The sequence below is a fragment of the Glandiceps talaboti genome, chromosome 18 (assembly GCF_964340395.1).
Source record: "Glandiceps talaboti chromosome 18, keGlaTala1.1, whole genome shotgun sequence".
In the NCBI taxonomy this organism is placed as follows: Eukaryota; Metazoa; Hemichordata; class Enteropneusta; family Spengelidae; genus Glandiceps; species Glandiceps talaboti.
Window position 1 is genome coordinate 18055487 of NC_135566.1, and position 22571 is coordinate 18078057.

General features: G+C 37.2%; 1 protein-coding gene across 1 annotated transcript; it reads left to right on the forward strand.

Annotated features, from left to right (window-relative positions):
* The first annotated feature begins 16201 nt into the window (after positions 1-16201).
* On the forward strand, positions 16202-20179 carry LOC144449540 (EKC/KEOPS complex subunit Lage3-like). Its single transcript, XM_078140085.1, has 4 exons — positions 16202-16315; positions 17064-17164; positions 18164-18292; positions 19514-20179. Exons 2-4 carry the CDS (start codon positions 17121-17123, stop codon positions 19641-19643), a joined length of 303 nt encoding a protein of 100 aa, XP_077996211.1. The 5' UTR covers positions 16202-16315; positions 17064-17120; the 3' UTR covers positions 19644-20179.
* Positions 20180-22571: the final 2392 nt, after the last annotated feature.

Sequence of the window (22571 nt, forward strand, 5' to 3'; positions counted from 1 at the left end):
TATAGATTGCATCACTTACATAACCTTTCATCTCCATTTTTTGTCTGAAAACTTATACAAAATTAGATTATACATCAATCATGTTGGTTTAAATCCCATTACTGCCACCAATGTAACTGAAAGTTTTGCGCTTTACACAAAGGCTGACATCATATTTCTTTGTTTCATTTCCTGGGGTTTTTTTTTTTAAAAACCTCTACATGAAATGTATTGCTCATTGCTGGTGGATTTGAATCCCATCACAGCCTGTACCTATAATTTTCAGACTTTTTTCTTTGGATTCATCACTGTCGCCAAACCTATATATAAGTGTGGGCATTTTGGTTGCCCCTCTCTACTCCCCCTATGATAACGATGTTTTTGCTAAGGTTGGGGAACCCCGACAACAGAAAAGGAAAAGGGGATTAAAATGGCAGTGTTTCCCCATAGAGTCTATGGTAATTTTGTTTGGGAACCTGGATAATATGACATAGGATCCCCGGCAGATTTTCCCTCCTTACCGCTTTGAATACGTAGGTGTTAGCCTAATTATGCAAGTCTTAGTGGGAGGGAACATAATTAACAAAAATCCCACATCATTTTTTCGCAACTCTACGCTACTGCCACCTAAAGCTAATGTTAAGTATTCTGAACCCCACCCACCCCCATCCACCCCCACATATGGTCCAGAGTACAATCTGTGTATGTCAAACAATTGATACCTTTCATAAAATATTCTTCTTTTGACATCCTAGTTAGTAGTAATAGTAGCAGTAGTAGTAGTAGTAGTAGTAGTAGTAGTAGCTAGTATAGTAATAGAGATATCATTTAATAAACACGATACCATCCACTCTAGAAAACATGCAACTCAAGTACCACAGTGTGGTTTACGTTTCACTTCTTATTATTTTGATTCAGAATAAAAAGATCTAGTTACTACGTACAGATCGCAAAAAAGTACTAAAACTTGCCCCTCAGCCATTCATTCATCCTGAAAAGATGGTGCATTTATAATTCATGTATACCTAAAATCTTCATGCAACTGTCATAATTGCAAGATACAACTGCCGACATCAGACTGTGGACAAACAGAACCTGTTATTGGAAAGATGTAAAATGGCAATAAAACTGTTTTTATCAAATGATGGAATGTAATACAAGTCTCTGTACTTTCAACATGCTGTGCCAAGTGTAACTTAATCCAATTGATTTGTTTACTTTCCGTGTTTGTAACAGGCTCCGTTCCTCCATGGTCCGATGTCGTCAGTTGTAAATATCATAGCGGCCTGGCTTGAAAGTTATATATTCCTGTTAGGAATTACACAGACAGGTGAACTTTTTATGAAAACTAACAAATTAGCAGTTACATCCTAGGCACATAAGACTACTATATCGTATCAAGACTATCAAATTAGCAGTAGTCCTGGACACATAGCCTAGCTACTAAACATTGTATCTAGACTACTAAGTTAGCAGTAGTCAAAGGTACATTGACTACTATATATAGTATCTATAGACTACCAAATTAGCAGTAGTCCTGGACACATAGGACTACTAACTATCATATCTAGACTACCAAATAAACAGTAGTCCTGGACGCATAGATATTGCTAAACATTGTATCTAGAATACCAAATTAGCAGGAGTCCTCATGGGCACATAGAAACATTGTATCTAGACTTCCAAATTAGCAAGAGTCCTCATGGGCACATAGAAACATTGTATCTAGACTACCAAATTAGCAGGAGTCCTTGTGGGCACATAGAAACATTGTATCTAGACTACCAAATTGATAGGTGGGTAATCAGTATTACTATTACACCGATGGAAAACAAAACAACAGACAAACAGACAGACATCTCACCATGCCTCTAGTACTACTGAACCCTATCAGCTCAGTTGTGCTTATAAAAACATGAACTTTCCTTTTTACAGCATTCTAAAAAAAAATGTAATCATTGCAAGGAAACATGATCACTAGACACTACTGGTTATCAGTAATAATTTTGTACAGAACAAGATTGAGATCAAAATGTACATTTATGAGAGTAAATTAAATGAGAAATAATAACCATGAATATCTTTGTTATTAATCATATCTGGTAACATAACAATTATGCCGGGATGATGTAATATATATGTACATCGAAAAATGACCTAAGCTGAGACTCATGAATAGCGCGGATCTATACTGTACAAAAACAAATAGAGTACCTATTGTATATGAATAAAAAGAACTACAGAAGTCATGTGTTCCCAAGCATTTAAACAAACATGCTGTGGTACATGTGTCTCGAGACTCGAGACCAATTACACAGATGCATGCTTCATCACGTTTCCCCACCTAGAATGGTTTGCTGTCTTTCTCTGCGTTTACATCTCAGAACTGCATGTTTTTATAAACATTTCCTGTAGTACTTGTCATGTATAGTTACCGCGCTCTGAATTTGAGTGACTGTACCGTTCCCTGTAGCAGATTCTATCAATTACAACCCCATTGATCTCTCACTTTCACTGTCTTTAAACTGCTTTCTATTTCCTCTGGCATGCATCACATATAACAGTATCCTCTCCATTAAATTAAAGCACGTCCTCTAGTAATGCAGTACACTTTCACTTCTGTGAGCATGAACTAACTGCTTTCAATACCTGAATTGTAAGATTTCAATCGTGTACTATGATACAGAAGGACAATACTATGTGAGGGTACACAGTGTGGTATAGTATATGTGGAGCGGTGTGGTACGATATGATGTGGTGTGATACGGTACGGTGCAGTATGGTGGTATGGTATGGTATAATATTGTACATGTATGGTAAGATACAGTACCGTACCATATGATTTGGTAGGTATGGCATGGTTGACATGCAATATAAATGCATACATTAGCTACATTATCTAATGTGAACATACAAAAATAATATTTTAATAATTATACATTAATTACAAATTGATGTAAATTATTATTATAAAATTAACTTTTGTTTATTTATTTATTCTTACTCAGTTTGCAACAGTTCATTAAAAATATATGCACATGTTTCTAGTACAAGTAAATTCTAAACAGAGAGATCATCACTTGTTAATCGTACTACAGTACAGTGTAGTTGCCTATTCTAACCTATGCTATCCAAAGATCTGGAGACAGTAGACCACTCACTGTCATTATAATCTCCAAGGCTTGTCCAACATTTTGTACAAACTTGTACATTTATGATTTAATATTGAGATATACACTTCTAAGCAAATTACACACCAGTGTGAGGCTTTGAAGATGATAAAAAAAAGGTGTAAACCTTGATGTTTTTGCAATTAGAAATTTTTACAATTGTGTTTCAAAAGGGGCTTAATTAACCTGTTCATCTATGCAAAGTACAGAAGGCAGAATACCACGAAAACAAAAAGAATACCATGGCAACAGGAAAGATTTCTCAGACAAAAATAAAGAAGGGTAACAAGCAATTAATTTCATTTTTACATCTAAACAAGCTAAATCCCAAGCTGATTTCTACGGTATAATCAATATAATTTCTGATTGATGGCCATCCCATTAAAGCCAGTTTTGTTCAATACTAAAATGAATTACAGATGGAAATAACATCGAGGATAGTTTAAACATTGCAACAGCTGCAATAAACTATCTTGATTTCCAATTTTAATCATCGGAATCTTTTATTATCAGATCCATTGTGAAGATTGAGATGACATTTCAAAGGCTGGTTCATTGTTAAGATGACATTACATAAGACAAAAAAATGCAGTCTAATCTATGGTAGCTGTTATGAGAATTTAACAGTTGGTAGTAATACTAATAGTGCCTCCTTTTGCATTACTTGTAGTGACAGCAGAAACAGTGTTGCTTTGACTTTTTACGAATAGTATGTGACATTTTTTTTACACACACCCCCTTAGACTGAGTTGTAAGCTCAACATTGCTGTCACTTAATGTAGTCAAATTTATTATTCCAATTGAACAATCAAACAGACAACTTATAAAAAAAAATAACTGAATTTGTATACAGGTACTTTGTGTACAGTTATGAGGCTATTAGCAGACAAGTATTTGTGTTGTTTATCTGTAGAAAAATATATAATTCTAGCACCTTATAAATACTTTATCCATGTACACAATAGCTAACATTCACTCACACACACACAAATTTCAAGTTCCCCTGCCTTTTCATGTACACATAAAATGGCATAAAAATGTTCACATCAAACTTTGAAATGTAATGTGTATAGTTCCTTCCTGTTGCGTGAAGTGTTTATGACAAGTGCCACTTGTAAATGCTTGCCTATCACTGGTTGTATGTGTATATGGAAGTTAGCATTTATACAGTGGCTCAAATTTAGTCACATAAAAGAGGACAACACTTGACAGGGGAACACTTACATAATGACTGAAATACAGACTGCCATAGTTAAAAATATACATATACCGTAACCATACGGTATGTACACATTCAAAAAAAAAGAACCAGAAATAAATTATGGATGCAGGGTAAAGTATATCAACTTGACAAGGTATTCTTAGCCATCTGAGTGATCAAGATTGTACAGGTATACTTTGTACAGTCATAGACATCTCAGTGGTAAAGGTATCAATAAGCCTAAAATGTTGTGTAAAGGAGTACTAACTTCCTGGCTGAACCCACTGCATTTTCTTAGCACTAGTACTAGTAGCTGGTCCAAGCAAACGAGCAAGTCCTAGAGACTAGATTTTATAATGTCTCACTTGAACATGACGACTTGAATCATTTAATCTTGTGGTTTTGAATGGAGAAGAATTCAAGCCTTAATTCTGGAGTGACAGAGGTTCAAGAACCCATCTTTTAATACTATTCTGTCCTAAATCGCTATTGTGGAGTTTTCAGATACATTATTTGTTTGAAGACAACTACATATACAAACTATGTATCAAACAACTTTCTTCAATGACATTCATATCTGACTTTAATAAAATTGCCAACAGGTTGTTACTATCCCATTTATCCGTATTGTCAATTTTGTGATACGGCTAAATTTTTAACAGGGATTCAAAAATAAATCCTCGTATCACAAGCAAACTATCATACACGCGAGCAAACTGCACTAGAGGAGAAAATAGACGAGACAGTTTGCCGATGTGTAACAAAATGTAAACGTTGTCCTTCGGAAGATAAAGAACGAAGACTATAAATATAATGGGCGTTACCGTGTAAAAAAAATGTACCGTGGAGTCGCAACTGACGTGTACTGCACTGTATTCACAGTCGAAAATCACATTTTGATAACTTTTAACTAGTAGCTAGCAAGTCTTGATCAACTGACGGTCAAACTAAACGAAAACAATAACATTTGAAGACAATGGCGCAAATCCATGAAAAAGCGACAGACGACCATTCATTAAACACTTTGGGCCACCAACCCGGGCACCAACTATGGGATGAAAAGGGAAAAAGTTTCAATTTTAAACAGAACTTTGTTTATTTATACGGATACGTATCAATAAAGTTTTGCTCTGTTCATCAACTATATGTGAAGAAAACGTGAGAGTGTACACGTTTTCCATTATGCGTATCTCGTCGATCGAGTCACGTTGACTTCCATGTTGTTTGTGTGGCAATATGCCAGCACGTTGTTAGCAATGTGCATCTCGACGGTATCCAGTCAAAACGTCCCCGGGTCAAAACGTCCCCGGTTTCCATAAGTCAAAACGTCCCCGGGTCAAAACGTCCCCGTCTTTCCATTTTCCTCGACCCAAACTATTTGTGTGTGTGTGTGTGTGTGTTACATTATATCCTTATTTCTTACTATTTCTTACATCACAATACAGTAATGTGACTGCGTACCCACCTCAGGTGCCCAAAATACGTTTATGCGGCTCCCATGGATCGGCTAACACAAGTGCTAATTAGCGACACAAATGAAGAGGGTGGTAAGGTTTGAAGTCACACGTGGCGACGCTTCAAATACTTGAATGTTGCGATTGATCAATGTATTTAGCACATCATGCAAATATAGTTAATCGTGATGAACGAAAGTAGTATGCACTGGCGAGTCGGTGAAAACTAAATTGCAACTTTCACGGTAATTATTGACACTTACAGTCAAGTGTTGACACAATACTATTTATAAATAAGGATTCGTTTACCGAATGCTTTACTTGACCGTGTTTTAGGGAAGGAACGGAAACTGTTACACAGTCAAGTCTCTTGGTTAAATTTTGGTCATACCCGAGGACGTTTTGACCCGGGGACGTTTTGACCCGGGGACGTTTTGGTCATACCCGGGGACGTTTTGACCCGGGGACGTTTTGACCCGGGGACGTTATGACTGGTAAGCATCTCGACAGCGCAACTCCGATCACGTTGCCACTGGCATGTCCTCCCAAAATGTTTACTTTCCGTCGTCTCTTTCAGTTTTAAAGTTCTTCTTTTACATTCAGCATGATTTCAGTATATATATATTTGAAATGGTAGATTACGATTTCATATATATCATAATAGTGTGTTTCTTGATAGGTATGGGAAGACCGTTATCCCGAAATATCGATCTACGCTGCATTCACATTAGCGACCATGAGTAAACATACGTCTGCGGGGATGTGGCACAATTCCATCGTTCACCTTTTCCGTCACATGTATACCGGCATGTTCGCTACCTCAGGGACCCGCTACCCCCAGCCGCTACACCTCACATATCACGGTATATTACCTCTAAACAACTCTTATTGGGGGTAAAAATGAAAACGTTCAATAGTTACCTTCCTGTTCTGGTAGATGAGCGCCGAGATAGTGTCAAAACCACTGACTGTAGGTCTTGAATAGTAATCGCTTGCAAAATCCTGCCGCATATGGGGGCAGACCAAGCACGTTCCACAACACGCTGTTGCCGTTCCAAATTTCAAGAAAACAGTATTTCATAGAAATATAATATTCTGATTCACACACTGCATGGGGCAAAGCGGGGTTTATAGGTAAACCGGAATTAGGGCAAATCCCTGACTTGACAGGCGCAGGCGGAAGTTTCTCCTCGATCGTTTACGAAGCCGTTCGGCTTGATTATGTAAGCCCCTGTCAAACTTATATAAAGACGACTGTATTATGCACTTAGGTGTGGTCGAGCACATGTAGGAGGGGCATCTCGTCCTTCGACCATGTACCAGATTATACTGTTTTCCATAGTCAATGAAACGACCGTCTTATCAATTCCTTTCACCACCCAAAATACTTTACTATACTAGTATGAATGAACTGAGTATCACGAACTATTGAGTTCTCTGTATATTGTATCTAGGTATTGTTACAAGTACGGCAACATGGCCTCATTGCCGGGTTCCACAGTCTTTTGACACTTTTTCTTAAAATACAAATGTAATTTCTACTTCTCTCGAAGACAAAATGTAATAGGGTGGGAACGATTGAAGCAAGGTTCTATTTGTAACGGTACCCTTTGTTGACTTTGGTTTATTTTTGTTCTCTGTTTGTTTGTTTTCCTTAAAAGACCATTATAGGGATAGTGATTCGCTCTATCATGCTATCATGCTATTGTCAGCTAGCTAACACCGTGACTCACACCGGGGACTGACACAGGTACCAATACTACCATTGTACATTTTTGTGACTCAAAACCGTCACAATATCTTGCAAGGTGGAGTAGTTTTGTATCAGGTCGAGAAATCGGCATTTGTTTACAAACAGTTGGTGTAGCACCTTGGATCAAAAAAGTTTATTTTGGGCCAAAAACATTCTAATTCTAACGCAGGTGATCTGTATAATTACATACATTTGTAAAAACGACTATATCAATATAGTATATCAATCACGAAGACATGAACCTCTTCTTGTTTTTCTTGAAAAGTATTTTATAATATATATATATATATATATATATATATATATATATATATATATATATATATATATATATATATATATATATATATATATATAGTGTTACTATTACGCTCTGCCACTGCGGTATAGAGCACTGTCTTAGCAGATTGATACTCACCGAGTTATACTAATATATATATATATATATATATATATATATATATATATATATATATATACATACATACATACATACATACATATAAGTGTTTTAGTGGAGAGAACAGTGCAGTAGCAGAGCATTAGGAAGCGTGAAACTCCGATATATATATATATATATAATTATATAATTATATATATATATATATATATATATATATATATATATATATATATATATATATATATATAATTTATCGGCATAATTACGACCGATATAATTATGATAATTCCATAGTTCTCGGCTTGTTAATCAAGTTTTACGACGGTGGTGTTCAATGTAGGATACATTCTTTTACTTTGAGGGGGGGGGAGGGGGGTTTCGCCATTTTAGTTCCCGATCTCATCCTACTAAAACGATTGTACATTTAATGAATCTGTTTCTACCCCTGAATAAAAATATTTATATTTTAATCAAATTGAGAAATAGAAGAATTTTCGCTATAATAGTAGTAAAGTGTCAACAACAAAATTATTTTTCATTAACCCTCCCCAGTAAACATTGGTCATTCCCTTATGTACCAAAATGTATGCGTCAGCACATCTACTAATAGTAAAAAGAAATTAAGTAAAGAATCGTTGCCATAGTATAATGTCGGTGTTCTTAAACCCCCCCCCCCTCCACACACACATACACACACACACAAGATATCACTCCCCTTATGTGAGCTCAAGTTAATTAAGGAAGAGTAGACTGACAGAAAGAAAACAATCCACTCCCTTAGATATCCACATCTATACATCTGTGTGTTGAGGAATTGTAGACAGTAAGAAATTAAAACAATCCTTGTCATAGTGTAATGTCAGCATTCTGTACCGTAGGAAACATAAAGTACTACGAAAACGTGACTTCAACTTTTGCACCTATGTTTCAAGGAATAGAAGAGTCTGGAGACAGAAGAGAACTACCCTTGCAGCAGCGTTACCCACGAGGTCCATTGTATCTCAGACTACTATAAAGAGATTGGATTAACTGCATCATTACATGTAGGCTAATAGATTGGGCCGTTAATGTGGACTGGCTCTTGTTTGTGCTGGGCTGTCTGGCTGGACTCATGGGCCGGGCCGTTGGGCTGGGCTCTTGTGCTGGGCCACCAGGCTGAGCACTTGTGCTAGGCCATCAGACTGGACTCTTGGGCTGGGCCGTTGGGCTGGGCTCTTGTGCTGGGCCACCAGGCTGGGCTCTTGGACTGGGCCATCAGACTGGACTCTTGGGCTGGGCTCTTGGGCTGGGCTCTTGTACTGGGCCATCAGGATGGACTCTTGGACTGGGCTCTTGAAAAATGAAATTGATATCATCAATAAAATGTGGTCCTTTGAAATACTTGGAAGTTTTACACTACACTTAACTCCCTTTTCCCAATAACAGAATACACACGCACTAAGTTGCTGCTATTGTTCCGACGATGAGTTTGTTTGATTGATTGATTGATTGTTTGTTTGTTTGTCTGTGTGTGTGTGTGTGTTTGTTTGTTTGTTTGTTTGTTTGTTTGTTTGTTTGTTTGTTTGTTTGTTGTCTTTTGGTTTGTTTTATTTTTGTGTAAAGTTGTGGTGGTATGTACGTCTTGGTGACGTCACCTGCGATATAAAAAGGTCATCGCTTGTCAGTAACAGATATAAATCGAGACATTATTTCCATGGTTTTTCACGTTGTTTTTCTAAAATTTCATTCAAAAATTGCAACATTCGAGTTAGTGTCATCGATGTTCCGTTCAGATTTCTTTTTAACCATATATAATTGAATCGTAGGCATCAATCATTCATCTTAGTGTATTGAAGGCGTGAAATGTTAATTTTCCCTGAATACATCATGTATATGCAAGTGAGAACTCCGACTGAGACAAGAGACATCCGGCGATTATGTACGTACGTAAACGTTCACATGTGACGTGACGTATATAGGCGAAATGTGAAATTACCGGTACTTTTTAGACTCCCAGCAGATGAGGTCATTTCACCGATAGAGGTTAATGTCCCAGGTCAGTGACTTCAATTATTATTTATTATTATATAATATTATTTAATTATTATTTTATGATTATTATTATTGTTCAACTGATTATTTTTCGAATGCACTTTTGTGACATACTGGGCCAAAGTTTTCGTGGTTCCATTACAAATAAATTCGCTCTGATGCCAACATGTATATAAAAATATATTTTGATATCAATATGACTCTGTCATCCCATGCCATCGTTTCTAAAGTGTTTCAAAAGACAGTATATCGCACGCACGCAAGCACAGACAGACAGACAGACAGACAGACAGACAGACAGACAGACAGACAGACAGACAGACAGACAGACAGACAGACAGACAGACAGACAGACAGACAGACAGAGAAAAAAGACGACAAGTGACAAAAGAGAGGACCGGGAGAGCGAGAGAGGAGGGGAGGGGAGAAAGAAAGAGAGAATAGAGATAATTTAATGGCATGCATTATTTTACTCGTATGTGATACTGCAAATCTTTCCATTGTGACATTTTCAGAGATAGACATACTATGTTGTTATGCAGTTGATAATGATATGTCTAAATGCACTACATACATTTTTTTATGAAAAAAGTGTAAAACATGGATTGTTTAAAATGTATCGATTTAGCTAGAAAACCTACTGTTCCCGATGACGTCATTATCAAGTAATAAAGTTAAACATAAAATAAACCACATTCTTATAATGTTGATAAAACTATGTCTATATTTTGTCGTTCAGCCAATAAAAATACGAGTGACCTAAGGGGCCTTGACACCATAAGTCGCTAGACTCGTCACGGTAGTGATAAAACCTTTAGGTCACGAGTCCAGAATATATTGGAATATTAGGAAATAATATAATTGTTATTATTTATTTTATTATTATTTCTTTATTTCAGGCCATCAAGATGTCCCATAAAAATATACAAAACATACAGAATGATATTAAACTAGCAACTATCATGTACAGTACATGATGACACGCCTATAATTTCCCCAAAAGTTTGAAAGAGAGTATGCACCCGAGTAAATGCAGATTCGAATTAAAGCACTCTCTCTAGAATACATCTGTTAAATATATATAGCAGCTTTAGGTGGAGCGATGCAATATTTAAAATATTTCAGAAAGCACTATCAATATTAAATAAGTGCATGACATTGCGTTTACCATATAACCACAGGATTGTTAAGTGAAGTTTGTTGATAAAATTAAAAGGAAGCATTTTCCAAAGCTGGTTCAAACTTGATTATTTTTGTTAAATTGGTATAATAAATTGGTTTAAAGGTCCTCATGGATTTTTTACCCGCTATCTATCTTAAATAGAAGCATGGATTGTTAACTGCGACTTATTGCTACTTACACAGAACAAGTTAGTTGTGAACCAGTGACATGTAGGTATAGTTATAAACTGCACATTACAAAATTGGTAACCGAGAAAAAAAATCGCATTTGTGTGCTTCTGCATATGGAAAAAAATAATTTGATGCAGGACTGACAATGGATTAACATATCGCATAGATAAAATGTTCTGCAAACAAAATGTTATACCTTCTCAAGCTTAATTTATGAAAAGTTGGGAAAAATAATTGCTATTTTTAACGTTTTGATTAATGTTTCAAACACTACAGAACAAGTGATGCAGACACGCTAAGACATACATTGTCTTGACGTAGAACGACTAGGGTATAGAATCCATATTTTCAGTTAAAAAACAATAAGATCGCTTGTGCGACAGCAGGCAAACAGGGTGGGTGCATTTTTAAAAATAGCAGCTACCTTTTTAATAGCACGATTGTTTGTGATGAGATTGGGCACAACAACACAACACAACACAACACAACACAACACAACACAACACAACACAACACAACACAACACAACACAAAAACACGACACCACACGACACGACACGACACGACACGACACGACACGACACGACACGACGCGACGCGACACGACACGGCACGGCACGACTAAAAAATAACAGAAAACTGTACCGAACTCGTCATTTTGCGGTCAACAAAATCTTACACAACCTCTACGCACTAACCGTAGGCTAGGATTAATGTCCTACAAAATTCATGCATTTATGATTAATTCTCGGTACTTGCAATAGCTTTTTACCTTTAATATACTAGAGAGGGTACGTCAAAATAGAACAAGAAGGTCGACTTATTTTCACGCACGCCTGAAGTAATGCATGTGACGCTTATGGAGCGGAAGTCTTAGCTACATATGGTACGGTGCCGGTCAACCATTTTATATCATTCGTTATTTTTATGATGCAGAATTATTCTATTTCACACACGATATGTGTTATTAGTGTCACAAAACCTATACGTACAGTTTAGATGAGAGAGTTTGATAAGATGAGCTAAATTTGGGAAAAGTTCAGTCACAAACCTAGCAACTGTTAACCAACTCTTTTATTAATTATTCAGATGACCATATCTCGTATCACCTTTTACGTGTTGGGGGAAGAAGACTGAAGGGCACATTACCTGTCTGGCGCCAAGTCATTCGCTACACCAGTAAGTTGACACCATATACATACTTGTATATATTTTCAGTTTTTCGTGTTAGACTTAGCGACAATTCTGCTCCTTGTATGCATCTAGATCTACTCTGCTTTTAATGATTGTGTGTTTTTCTGACCATCTTTGGATCTGAATGTGAATCCTAAAAGAAAAATTAGTCAGTCGATACCTGACCTGGCCTAACATGGCCTGGCCTGTATACCTGCCTTTTGTACCGACCGCGGGTGGGTACGGGAGGGGTTTTCGCTCTCCTGCCTCTGGCAATTTTTAAAATTCAAAGAGTTCTATCTGGTACGTTCTGTCAAGTCGATAATAATACCCACTATGGGCCGATGGCCAAAGTGTGTGTGTGTGTGTGTGTGTGTGTGTGTGTGTGTGTGTGTGTGTGTGTGTGTGTGTGTGTGTGTATGTGTGTGTGCGTGTGTGTGCGCGCGCGCGTGTGTGTGTATGTATGTATGTATGTATGTATGTATGTATGTATGTATGTATGTATGTATGTATGTATGTATGTATGTATGTATGTATATGTGTGTGTGCGCGCGCGCGTGCGTGCGTTTGCGTGCGTGTGTGTCCTGATATTTGATCCCAGTTATGGAAAACAAACTCGTGTGACCATAATCGAAAAATACAAGTGTAACTCATAGACTTTTGTTTCATAGCAAATGTACATGTTGAAGGAAAGTGTGTTACACCCAATACAATAGAGTTATCTTTTTCCAGTGCAGTTAACACTCCACGTATCATCCCCACTAATTGCGGTGTATAAGGGCGAACTATTTCATTTTCGTGTTTTGCATCATAGCGTTTAAAAACGGTTGGTTGGTTGGTTGGTTGGTTGGTTGGTTGTTCAGATGCTAATAAAAATAAAATAAAAAAAGTGTATTGGGTGACGCTTTTCATTCATAATGGTACTTTTTGAAGCCTTATGATGACCATAAAAAGTCAGTGGGAAATTATGACCCATTTATATCGGGTAAAAGTCCCAAATTTCAGCGATAAAGATCCTTTTCGCCCAGAGATGTGTATGGTATCGCCATCTCACCATCAGTGGCATTATTAATATTCCTACTAAGGTCTTGAGAGGGTCGGTTACTTAAATTTATTATTTCGCTGGCTCGAAGAAATAGCTGATCGATTGGGTCACGGAAAACATGGAGACGGAGAGCGTTGACCTAATAATATATATGTGTAAGTGTGCAATAAAAATACTTCAAGGAAAATGTTCGACTCGTATTTATTAATAGTTAATCTACCTGCGTCACGACATAAAAAAAGAACAAATTTGAGAAGACATATAACGAGTTAGCTGACTGACCAATCGTGATGGTCTTGTAGTGGAAAGTGAATCCTTTATAATACTAGCAACTTAATATAATTATTTGATCATCAAAGGCGATCACACACGCCTCATCAACGAGTCAAGTACTCATACTGAATATAATTTGAAGATCTTTTAACAATAATTTTGAAAAATATCTGACAACTAAAGTTGTTTTTTTGCTGTACATCAAGTGTCTTTTCTATTCAGATGGGGCTTTGGAGTTAACGATGGATTTTTAAATAATTTTTATCTTCTTACAAACGTCTTAGCATTTTCTTACGAACATCTTAGTAACCACACAATTGCTACGCCAATGTTGTACCCTTAGACCTGATAAATTGAAAAATAATAATAGATGAAGCTCAAAAGTAATAACATAGGCTAATTCCAGTCAAGATGATTAGTATGTCATTGTCGTAAAACACACAATCTTTTACGGCACCGTTCAAGACGTACCGTGTCGTGGAAGAAATAACAGCTCTGGTTTGCGAGGATGTTCCATGCATGTAATACGTATACATTTTCTTGTTGGTTTACGTTAAAGTGTGGGAGCCCAGAGACTCTAAGCTTATTACCGACTAAAACACATTTTTTTACGCTGTCACGTTGGATAATCACCGCCAAGTCTCCAGGCTATGTGTACTGTATAGTAAGGGTGATTGACAGCATCCCGGCGTTCTTATTATTGTGTTATTTGCCAAATACTGCATCTTGCTATTCGAGTCATCTTTCCGGTATATATCGGACAATGACCGGTCGACCTCACGCAGCAAAATATGTATAATAATTTTGACGATTTCCTGTGGCAAGAAACGTACTGTTCAAAGACTTGTTACACTGTATACGATGATATTATTGTATGGTTGACAATAAATTTGGCGTTGGAAATGTTGGTTAACTTATAGCTGGTTTTCTAGTTGTCTGCTAGGTTTGTTTACAAGGGGACGTGCAGTGATCACGTGATACAACAAGCATAAAATACGGCTGTTGGTGAAAAATACGCCTGCATTTCTTAAACAATGAACTCTTGATCTTGACCTAAATGCAGTACTATACTGTAGCGGTTCAAATAGCTACGTCGACGTCACTCTCGGTCTTCCGCTAGAACCCCCGTAAGAAATAAAAAGTAAAACGAAAAATGCTGAGTCACACAAAATAAAATATAAAAAAGAATTATTTACTTTAGTTAGGTTTACTTAGGTGTTTTCTGAACGTAGGCTTTCCGGTCTATGTTCAGATCCGTCTGGTCTGGAATTCTGCTCTGTTTGAATTTAGCCCTGTAATTATACCTGATATTAAAGTTTTTGCATTGATTGTCCAGGCGTTTTTTTCAAACGAGTTAATAGTTGGTGATGTAACTGTTTCATTTAAATTTGATAGTGAGTTCCAGGGATCAACAATGCGGTTTGTCAAGGAGTATTTTCTGATGTCCAGTTGTGTATGCTGTTTTGAGAACTTGCGTGAGTGTCCACGAGTTATATCTGATGTTAGCAACTGATCTATCGTAGCATCCATTCAAGAGTTTATATAGTCTCCACCATATCTCCTCTGAGTCTTCTATATGCTAGAGTTGGTAACTTATTAAAGTTTTTCCAAACGTTCACTGTAACTCATACTTTTAAGAGATGAAATCTGTCTTGTTACTCCTCTTTGAACTCTCCAGATCTCTATTAGTTCAATATTTTTTCCTTGTAAGTTTAAAGGTGCCATACTGAGCTGAAATTTTTCTAGATGTGGTCTGACTATTGCTTTGTAAAGGAATGTGAAGTTTTCAGTGTCTAAGTACTTATACGTTCTTCTGATGAGTCCCATGGTCCTGTTTGCTTTGTTTACTTTTTCATGAATATGCTTATCGAAGGATAGTTCTTGGTCAACGAATACTCCGATTTGCAATATCTTTCTCATTGTCAACACAATCCAGAACATATGCTATGTTACCAGAATCCAGATTATATTGAAATTGAACATGCTTATTGATTTTCTTCTAATTGGTAGAACTTTGCATTAATTGTCTGAGTTATATATATTTGAAAAGTCATGTATTTGTCCAATCTTCTACTTATAACTTATTTAGGTCAGACTGAAACTGCTGTGATTGACTTGGTTCCGAAACATCTCTGAATAGCTTTGTGTCGTCAGCGAATAAATAAATATCAGGACTAACATTCTGTAATGTGTTGTACATAAAAACAAAGCTATAATTATTGCATCTAATCTTGCCCCTAAGTATATCATTCCATCACGTGTGGACTGCAGATTGTACACGTTTTACGAGCGCCACCAACTTTAGGAAGAAGATTGCAATTTGTCCATTGTTCAGCTGTGAGGGCGCTGTAGAGCAGCTGGTTTGGTAGAGTTACAGGCAGGACGTCGAGTTCGGTGTGACATGCTGTAACCAGGAGGGAGTACTCCGGCTGTTACCGTACAAGCCACAACATATATGAAGATATTCACCAAGTTACTTAGTAAGATTAACTTTAGTGTCATTATCTGAAGGAAATGTTTTTAATTGCCTGTTATGCTAACTGTTGTCACTGTTAGAGTTCTGTTTGTCGTAGCCCTAGATCCTGCTTGCACACTTTGCACGCGTTTCACTCAACTTCCAGGAAAGGAACGACTTTCTCCATCTGCAAGCAGTGCTTGACCTTAAACCACTAAAATATTTCACTGGTCTGAGCCTTGTGTAATAAGTCGGGATTCGACTCTCACAATGTCCCATTCCTTCTCCGGTGTTCAGGGACATTGTAATAGCTCTGGATGTACGCTGCGGGGTTCCGACTCGGAGGGGAGACGACGAGTCGGAACCCCACATCCAGAGCTAGGACATTGTCAGAATCGAGTCTCGAACTCCGTTTGCAGGCATGGTGAAGCAATAACTTAAACAGTACGTAGTCAGTGAGTATGCATAAAACCTAGCTTGAAATGAGAGGTATCGAACGAGATCTACAAATAGCATACAGAAGTGTTTACTACACGTGATTTCACTGTCTCTATACGTTCTTCAGACTTCATGTTTTCCCCGGGTACTCCAGTTTCTTCCTGCATTAACACTGAACCCATGAGGGATGGCCCTCACTGGACTTCTTGGGAGACAAGTGTTTTTTAAAGAACTATCAAATAAAATATTATTATTATTATGTTCTCATATTGTGGTAATGTACTTCCCTGCATAGAAAGTTACTCAATAACAGAATACTACCGCCATCTCCACAGACTCAACCAAGGAATCTACGACAAACTCAAGAGCACCAAGAGTCATCGTCGTCAAGTATGGCTGCCTTAGATAGTACTGCGGACAGTGCTGTTCTGAGTTGGTATCCTTTTATCCATTATATTCAATTCCCAACCCCTAAGTACCTATGCCCTAAAGTACCCCACCCCCTACCCCTCACAAGAAAATACTCGGTGCACAATATACTTATTCCAGTGTTTTTGCTAAGGGTAATAAGTAAAATCTACCAGGATTCTCATGTTATTTTACCAAGGGTTCCAAACAAATCTATGATATATTGTATTGGAAATACTACTGCTTTCACCCCAGTCCCCTTTCTGTTATTGAGATTCCCCAACTTTAGCAAGACCACTGTAGTATGAATAGATGTGAAGGGTAAATATGATTTGATGAGTTGGGAGATATGATTATCGTCAACTTGGAGGGGGGTGGGGGTGGTGGTGAGGGTGGGCTGGGGGGGGGGGGATGGGGGCGGTGGTGAGGGTGGGCTTGGGGGGGGGGGTGTGGAGGCTGCTACAAAAAGAACTCCTTCTCAAATTTTGACCCAGTGGTAAGAATCAGGTCAGCCCACTTGATATTTTTAGGTGTTTATTACGATAGCTGGTCGTGGAAGTATCAGGTCATTATAATTCTAGTGTTATCAAAATCTGGTATGTTATCATATCGTGTATATTATTTTTCATGAAAATTGTCTTTTTGTCAGTAATTGTTGAAACCTGGGGTGGGGGTGGGGGGTATTGGGTGGTGATGTGGTACTCTCGTTAAAAAGCCTATTGTGGTGCCCAAAGCAAGGGATCCACTGGTTGAATGTCCGAGTCTGAAATGGGATGTGCTTTTTGCATTTGTTTCATCTTAAAAGAGATACCAAATATTTATATTGTCTTTTTCATGTTGAGTTGTAATTGTATGATTGGTTGTCTATTAAACATGGAATATCTGGAAAAAAATGAATATGTAATGTGTTATTATGGAGGGGAATAGGGTTAGGGATATTACCTCATGCTAAGCCACACACACCAAACACTTTCTTAGGTGAGAACAACTGCAGTTCTGGTATTTCTTCCTTGATATACAATACCAGTGAATTAAAAGTACCGTTTCCTACTAGCCGGGAAGCTGAGATTGCATTGCATACATTAAGTGTTGATCAAGAACCAAGGAAAGGTCAAGTGTCAAAAAAGTTGGCTGTGAAAGGCACTATATTACAAGTGTAAGTATTGATATTGGTATTGTGAAATGTCAGTAGAGTTTAATGTATACAAAATGTCACCTGATAAAATATGCAATCATGTGACCAGAATTGCAATAGATATCTTTGTAACCATGGTTGCAAGTTTTTTTTGTGTCACCTGATAATGCATACAATCATGTGACCATTGCATAGCAAGGTCACACTATCCTGAAATTCAAGGTCAGCTAAATAATCAATCTGATTAAAATCTGATGTGGTGAAAACAGCCAAGGCGACAATCGCCCAGAACAAAACAAACGACACAAAACGATGGAAATAGAGGTAAATAAAGACATCTAGCCGCTTTCACCAAATCAGATTTTAATCAGATTGATAAATAATGTGAGACAGTTGAAATTGTCGTAAACATCAAAATTTCATTTGAAGTAACTTTGGCAACAAAATGCTCAGAGGATAGAGATCTGTATAGCAATCAGTGTGCCATCTATTGATAGCGAAATTTTGTTGTCATGAGTCAAAATGATAAAAACTGTTATATTTTGTGAGTCACAACATAGTAAGAGATAGGAGTACACCAAATTTTGGTGCGTCACTAGAAATTGTGTGCGTCAGTTGCACGTCAAATTGGCTTAGAGGGCACACTGATAGCAATGTATATGTTTATAGTTTGTTGTTTCGCCTACCTACATTTATATACAAGGGAAATACAAGGGACAAAACCCTATGGTCACAAGTATTGTCGTCAGCTGCACGAAAATAAATATTGGTTTAAATATTGGGAGTGACATAATTATACCACCACAAACAGAATTTATGAAAATTAAGGAGAAAATTGTGTTTTTTAACATTTTGACCCGTATTATTAGCATTTCTGAATCTATCTGGTAGATGCACGTTGTGATGTTGAACAACCAGGCTGTAAATTCCATATTTTCTGTTTGAATGCTTTCAACTTGGCTTACATGAGGTATACATGCACCTAGTAATGCATCTTATTTTCACATTGTACATCACTACATCAAATTATAGTATAGACTGCAAGGTATGCTGTGACTGGGTGCCCTCACACATTGGTCATTCACGGATAGAGCAGACCCGTAAAGGCGGAGTGACACGGCCTATATCTTACAATATAACCATAGTATTAATCATAGACAACAGATTGTACAATGTAGATGTAATCAATTGTAACACTACTAGACTCCAATTGTTAAATTTTATTCTTTCTTTTTTTTACAGTAACATCACTGCAGCAGAAGCCAGGTTATTGAGAGTTGCAGTCAATTCATTCATAGACCATTTATCACTTGTAGTCCAAACTATTGATCAATTCGGACCACCGAAAGATGGTAATTCAAGACACAGCTAGTAGTAAGACATTGACAGACTATGAGACTATGATGCCAGCAACACAGCTAGCAGTAAAAATCGACAGACTGAGACAGACTGATGCTAGCAACACAGCTAGCAGTAAGAATCAACAGACTGAGACAGACTACCAACACAGCTAGCAGTAAGAAATCGACAAGACTGTGAGACTGATGCTAGCAACACAGCTAGCAGTAAGAAATCAACAGACTGTGAGACTGATGCTAGCAACACAGCTAGCAGTAATACATTGACAGTGAATAAAAAGCTGGTAAAAAGTTTGTTGGTGTACGTACAAACATTTTTACACATTTATTAATCTTTTGCAATTTATTGAGTTACAAAGAAGGGCTTGGTATAGTTGCTCCACATTGATTTTTCAAGTTGGAAATTGTTTGGAATTGTTTTATAAATCAAAACTCCAAAATAAATACCCAATCCTCATCCATATGGCCACTTTAAACTTATTCAGAAGCCTGTTGACATCAGCACTACATGATGGAGTGATATAGTATACACAGATATGTGGTATCTAAGAATTTGGTGTTTTTCAAATATTTTGGTAATAAAATATTATGTCATAGTATTTGTTTAGTTTATTGTTGAATAAGGATGAAGTGATTGTCTGTAATGTATGCCTTGGACGGAGGGCGCCCTCACACACCAGTCAACCTCTAGATAGAGCTGGCCGGGGCAACACAACATATCTTGGGGACGATCGCACAATGTCACACAAGCTCAATAAGCGAACATCGTTCGGTTGGAGGGGGGGTCTGTCGTCACTTCTAACCAAATTTGGAAAACTTTCACGCCTTCAATGATAACATATTATGTAATTACTCCTGAGATATTGATAAGTTGATAAAAATTTACTTCTAATATGATACAGTGCTTGGTATTCCGGTATTATTTTGATGTGGTTACCATCATTTCAGTTTGGAGCTTCATGTTTACCATATAGCATCGATCATAGTGGAGTGATCGCTACAGTTTTCATCATGGTTTACATCATATATAAATGTGTCGATGTCGTACTTGTGAACATTCGTTTAGGGGGAGGGAAAGGGGTTTTTTGTCCTAAACGGACGATGTTCGTTTATTGAGTTTGTGCGACATTGTGTTATGGTTCCTAACAGTCTACATGTTTTAGTAGGTTGAACGATATAATGGTATTTCATAATGAAACAAAAGAAACATAAAGATACAGACCCTGTAAGATCAGGTGTGTGTGAATGATGCAAGTTTTCGGTCATATTCTTTTGATGAACCTTTCAATGTTCCTAACATTTCAAATCAGATATTTGTAAAGAATGTACTGCAGAATACAAGAGGAAAGGAAAGTTTAATTGTTTTTGTTCAAGACCTCAAGTTCCAAGTATTCTTTTCTTCAAGATAGAGGTAATGTTGCATTTGCCTATGATAGCGATAAGGCCACTAGAGGGCGCCCTTCAAATCCAATCCATTGTTAGTGCATGTTGTTAGTGTGCTAAAATAAATTGTTGCCTCTTTAAACCTACACCTGCAACTGGGATGTTTTCTTGATCAAATAACCAAAGATTTATTCACTAAAAATTGGTCAATTACTGATGAAAAGACATTGTATCTGTTAATTAGTGTTCGGTATTATCTGTAGGTGGTGTAGTGGATAAGCTTGGTTTTGAATCTGTCACCATGTTAAAACTTTACTAGTAACTGGACTATCAAGTTTCAATCAGATAACCACAGTATATTAACTGGAAAGTGTTAAAATACCAATAATTAGACATTCAGCATGTTAATCAGTGATCGATCTTATCTGTAAACAGTGCAGTAACAGGTTGAAAATTGTGATCACTGTTGAGGGCGCTGATTTTGGGGTTTGGACACAAGTATCAATAGGTTTGATTTTAATATTGTACCATATCATATACACAGCTACAAAAAATATATTCATCCACAGGTGATTCAGGATGTACTATATTACAAGTAAGTTACTGTACCTCACAAAACATTTTCAATTAAACGTTCCGGTTACAGTAAGTGCATTTTTAAATACAGTCATAATTTCAGAAGCCTGACTCGGGTTGAACAACACAATGTATCTTACAGTCTAGATATATATGTGTCAATTATAGTAAACACATTCAGTCCTTACACCATGCAAGTAAAACTAGATAGTTTCTGTGTCACATCGTTAGCTGTCATACCTTCTAGCCTTTGTATCCAAAAATGAGGATATTAAGGGCCAAGTGTATGACAGCTAACGATGTAACACAACACTACAGTGAACAGGCCGAAGTACAGTAGAAAGATTTTGGCTTGGTGCTTCACGCATAGGACATGATATTTTTGACACAAAGATACACTTCACCTCTTCTAGACTAACAATAACAGAGACACAACACACACAGCAGGATCCTTTCCCCAATCACATTGAACAGTGATAAGCAAATTGCTATTCTTTCAGTGCAGTGAAAACAGGCTTTAGCTGAACAGATTACGCATGGACTTGATTGGTGATATTACTGGCTTCACTTGTTTGCTTTCTAACTGATAATCAACATGATGGTAACTTGTCTTCTACATCCCCACTTAGCATGACACCTATATACATATATAATGGTTTCTTTTGCATTTGAAGTTGTCCGAGTGTGTGTAAAAAATGTCACGTCACACAAGTGAAACACCAAAGCATTTTTGTACTTTAAAACAGACACAGACACAGTCACACAAGGACTCGCATTTGAATATGACTGTTTACGAGGTACGACAGTTAACTATGTAACACAATAGTGCAGTGAACAGACGAAAGTACAACAGACAGACAGGACTCACGTCTGAATATGACTGTCGTACAAGGTATGACAGCTACGTAACACAAAAGTACAGTGAACAGACGAAAGTACAACAGACACACCGACACACAGACAAGGACTCATGTTTGAATATG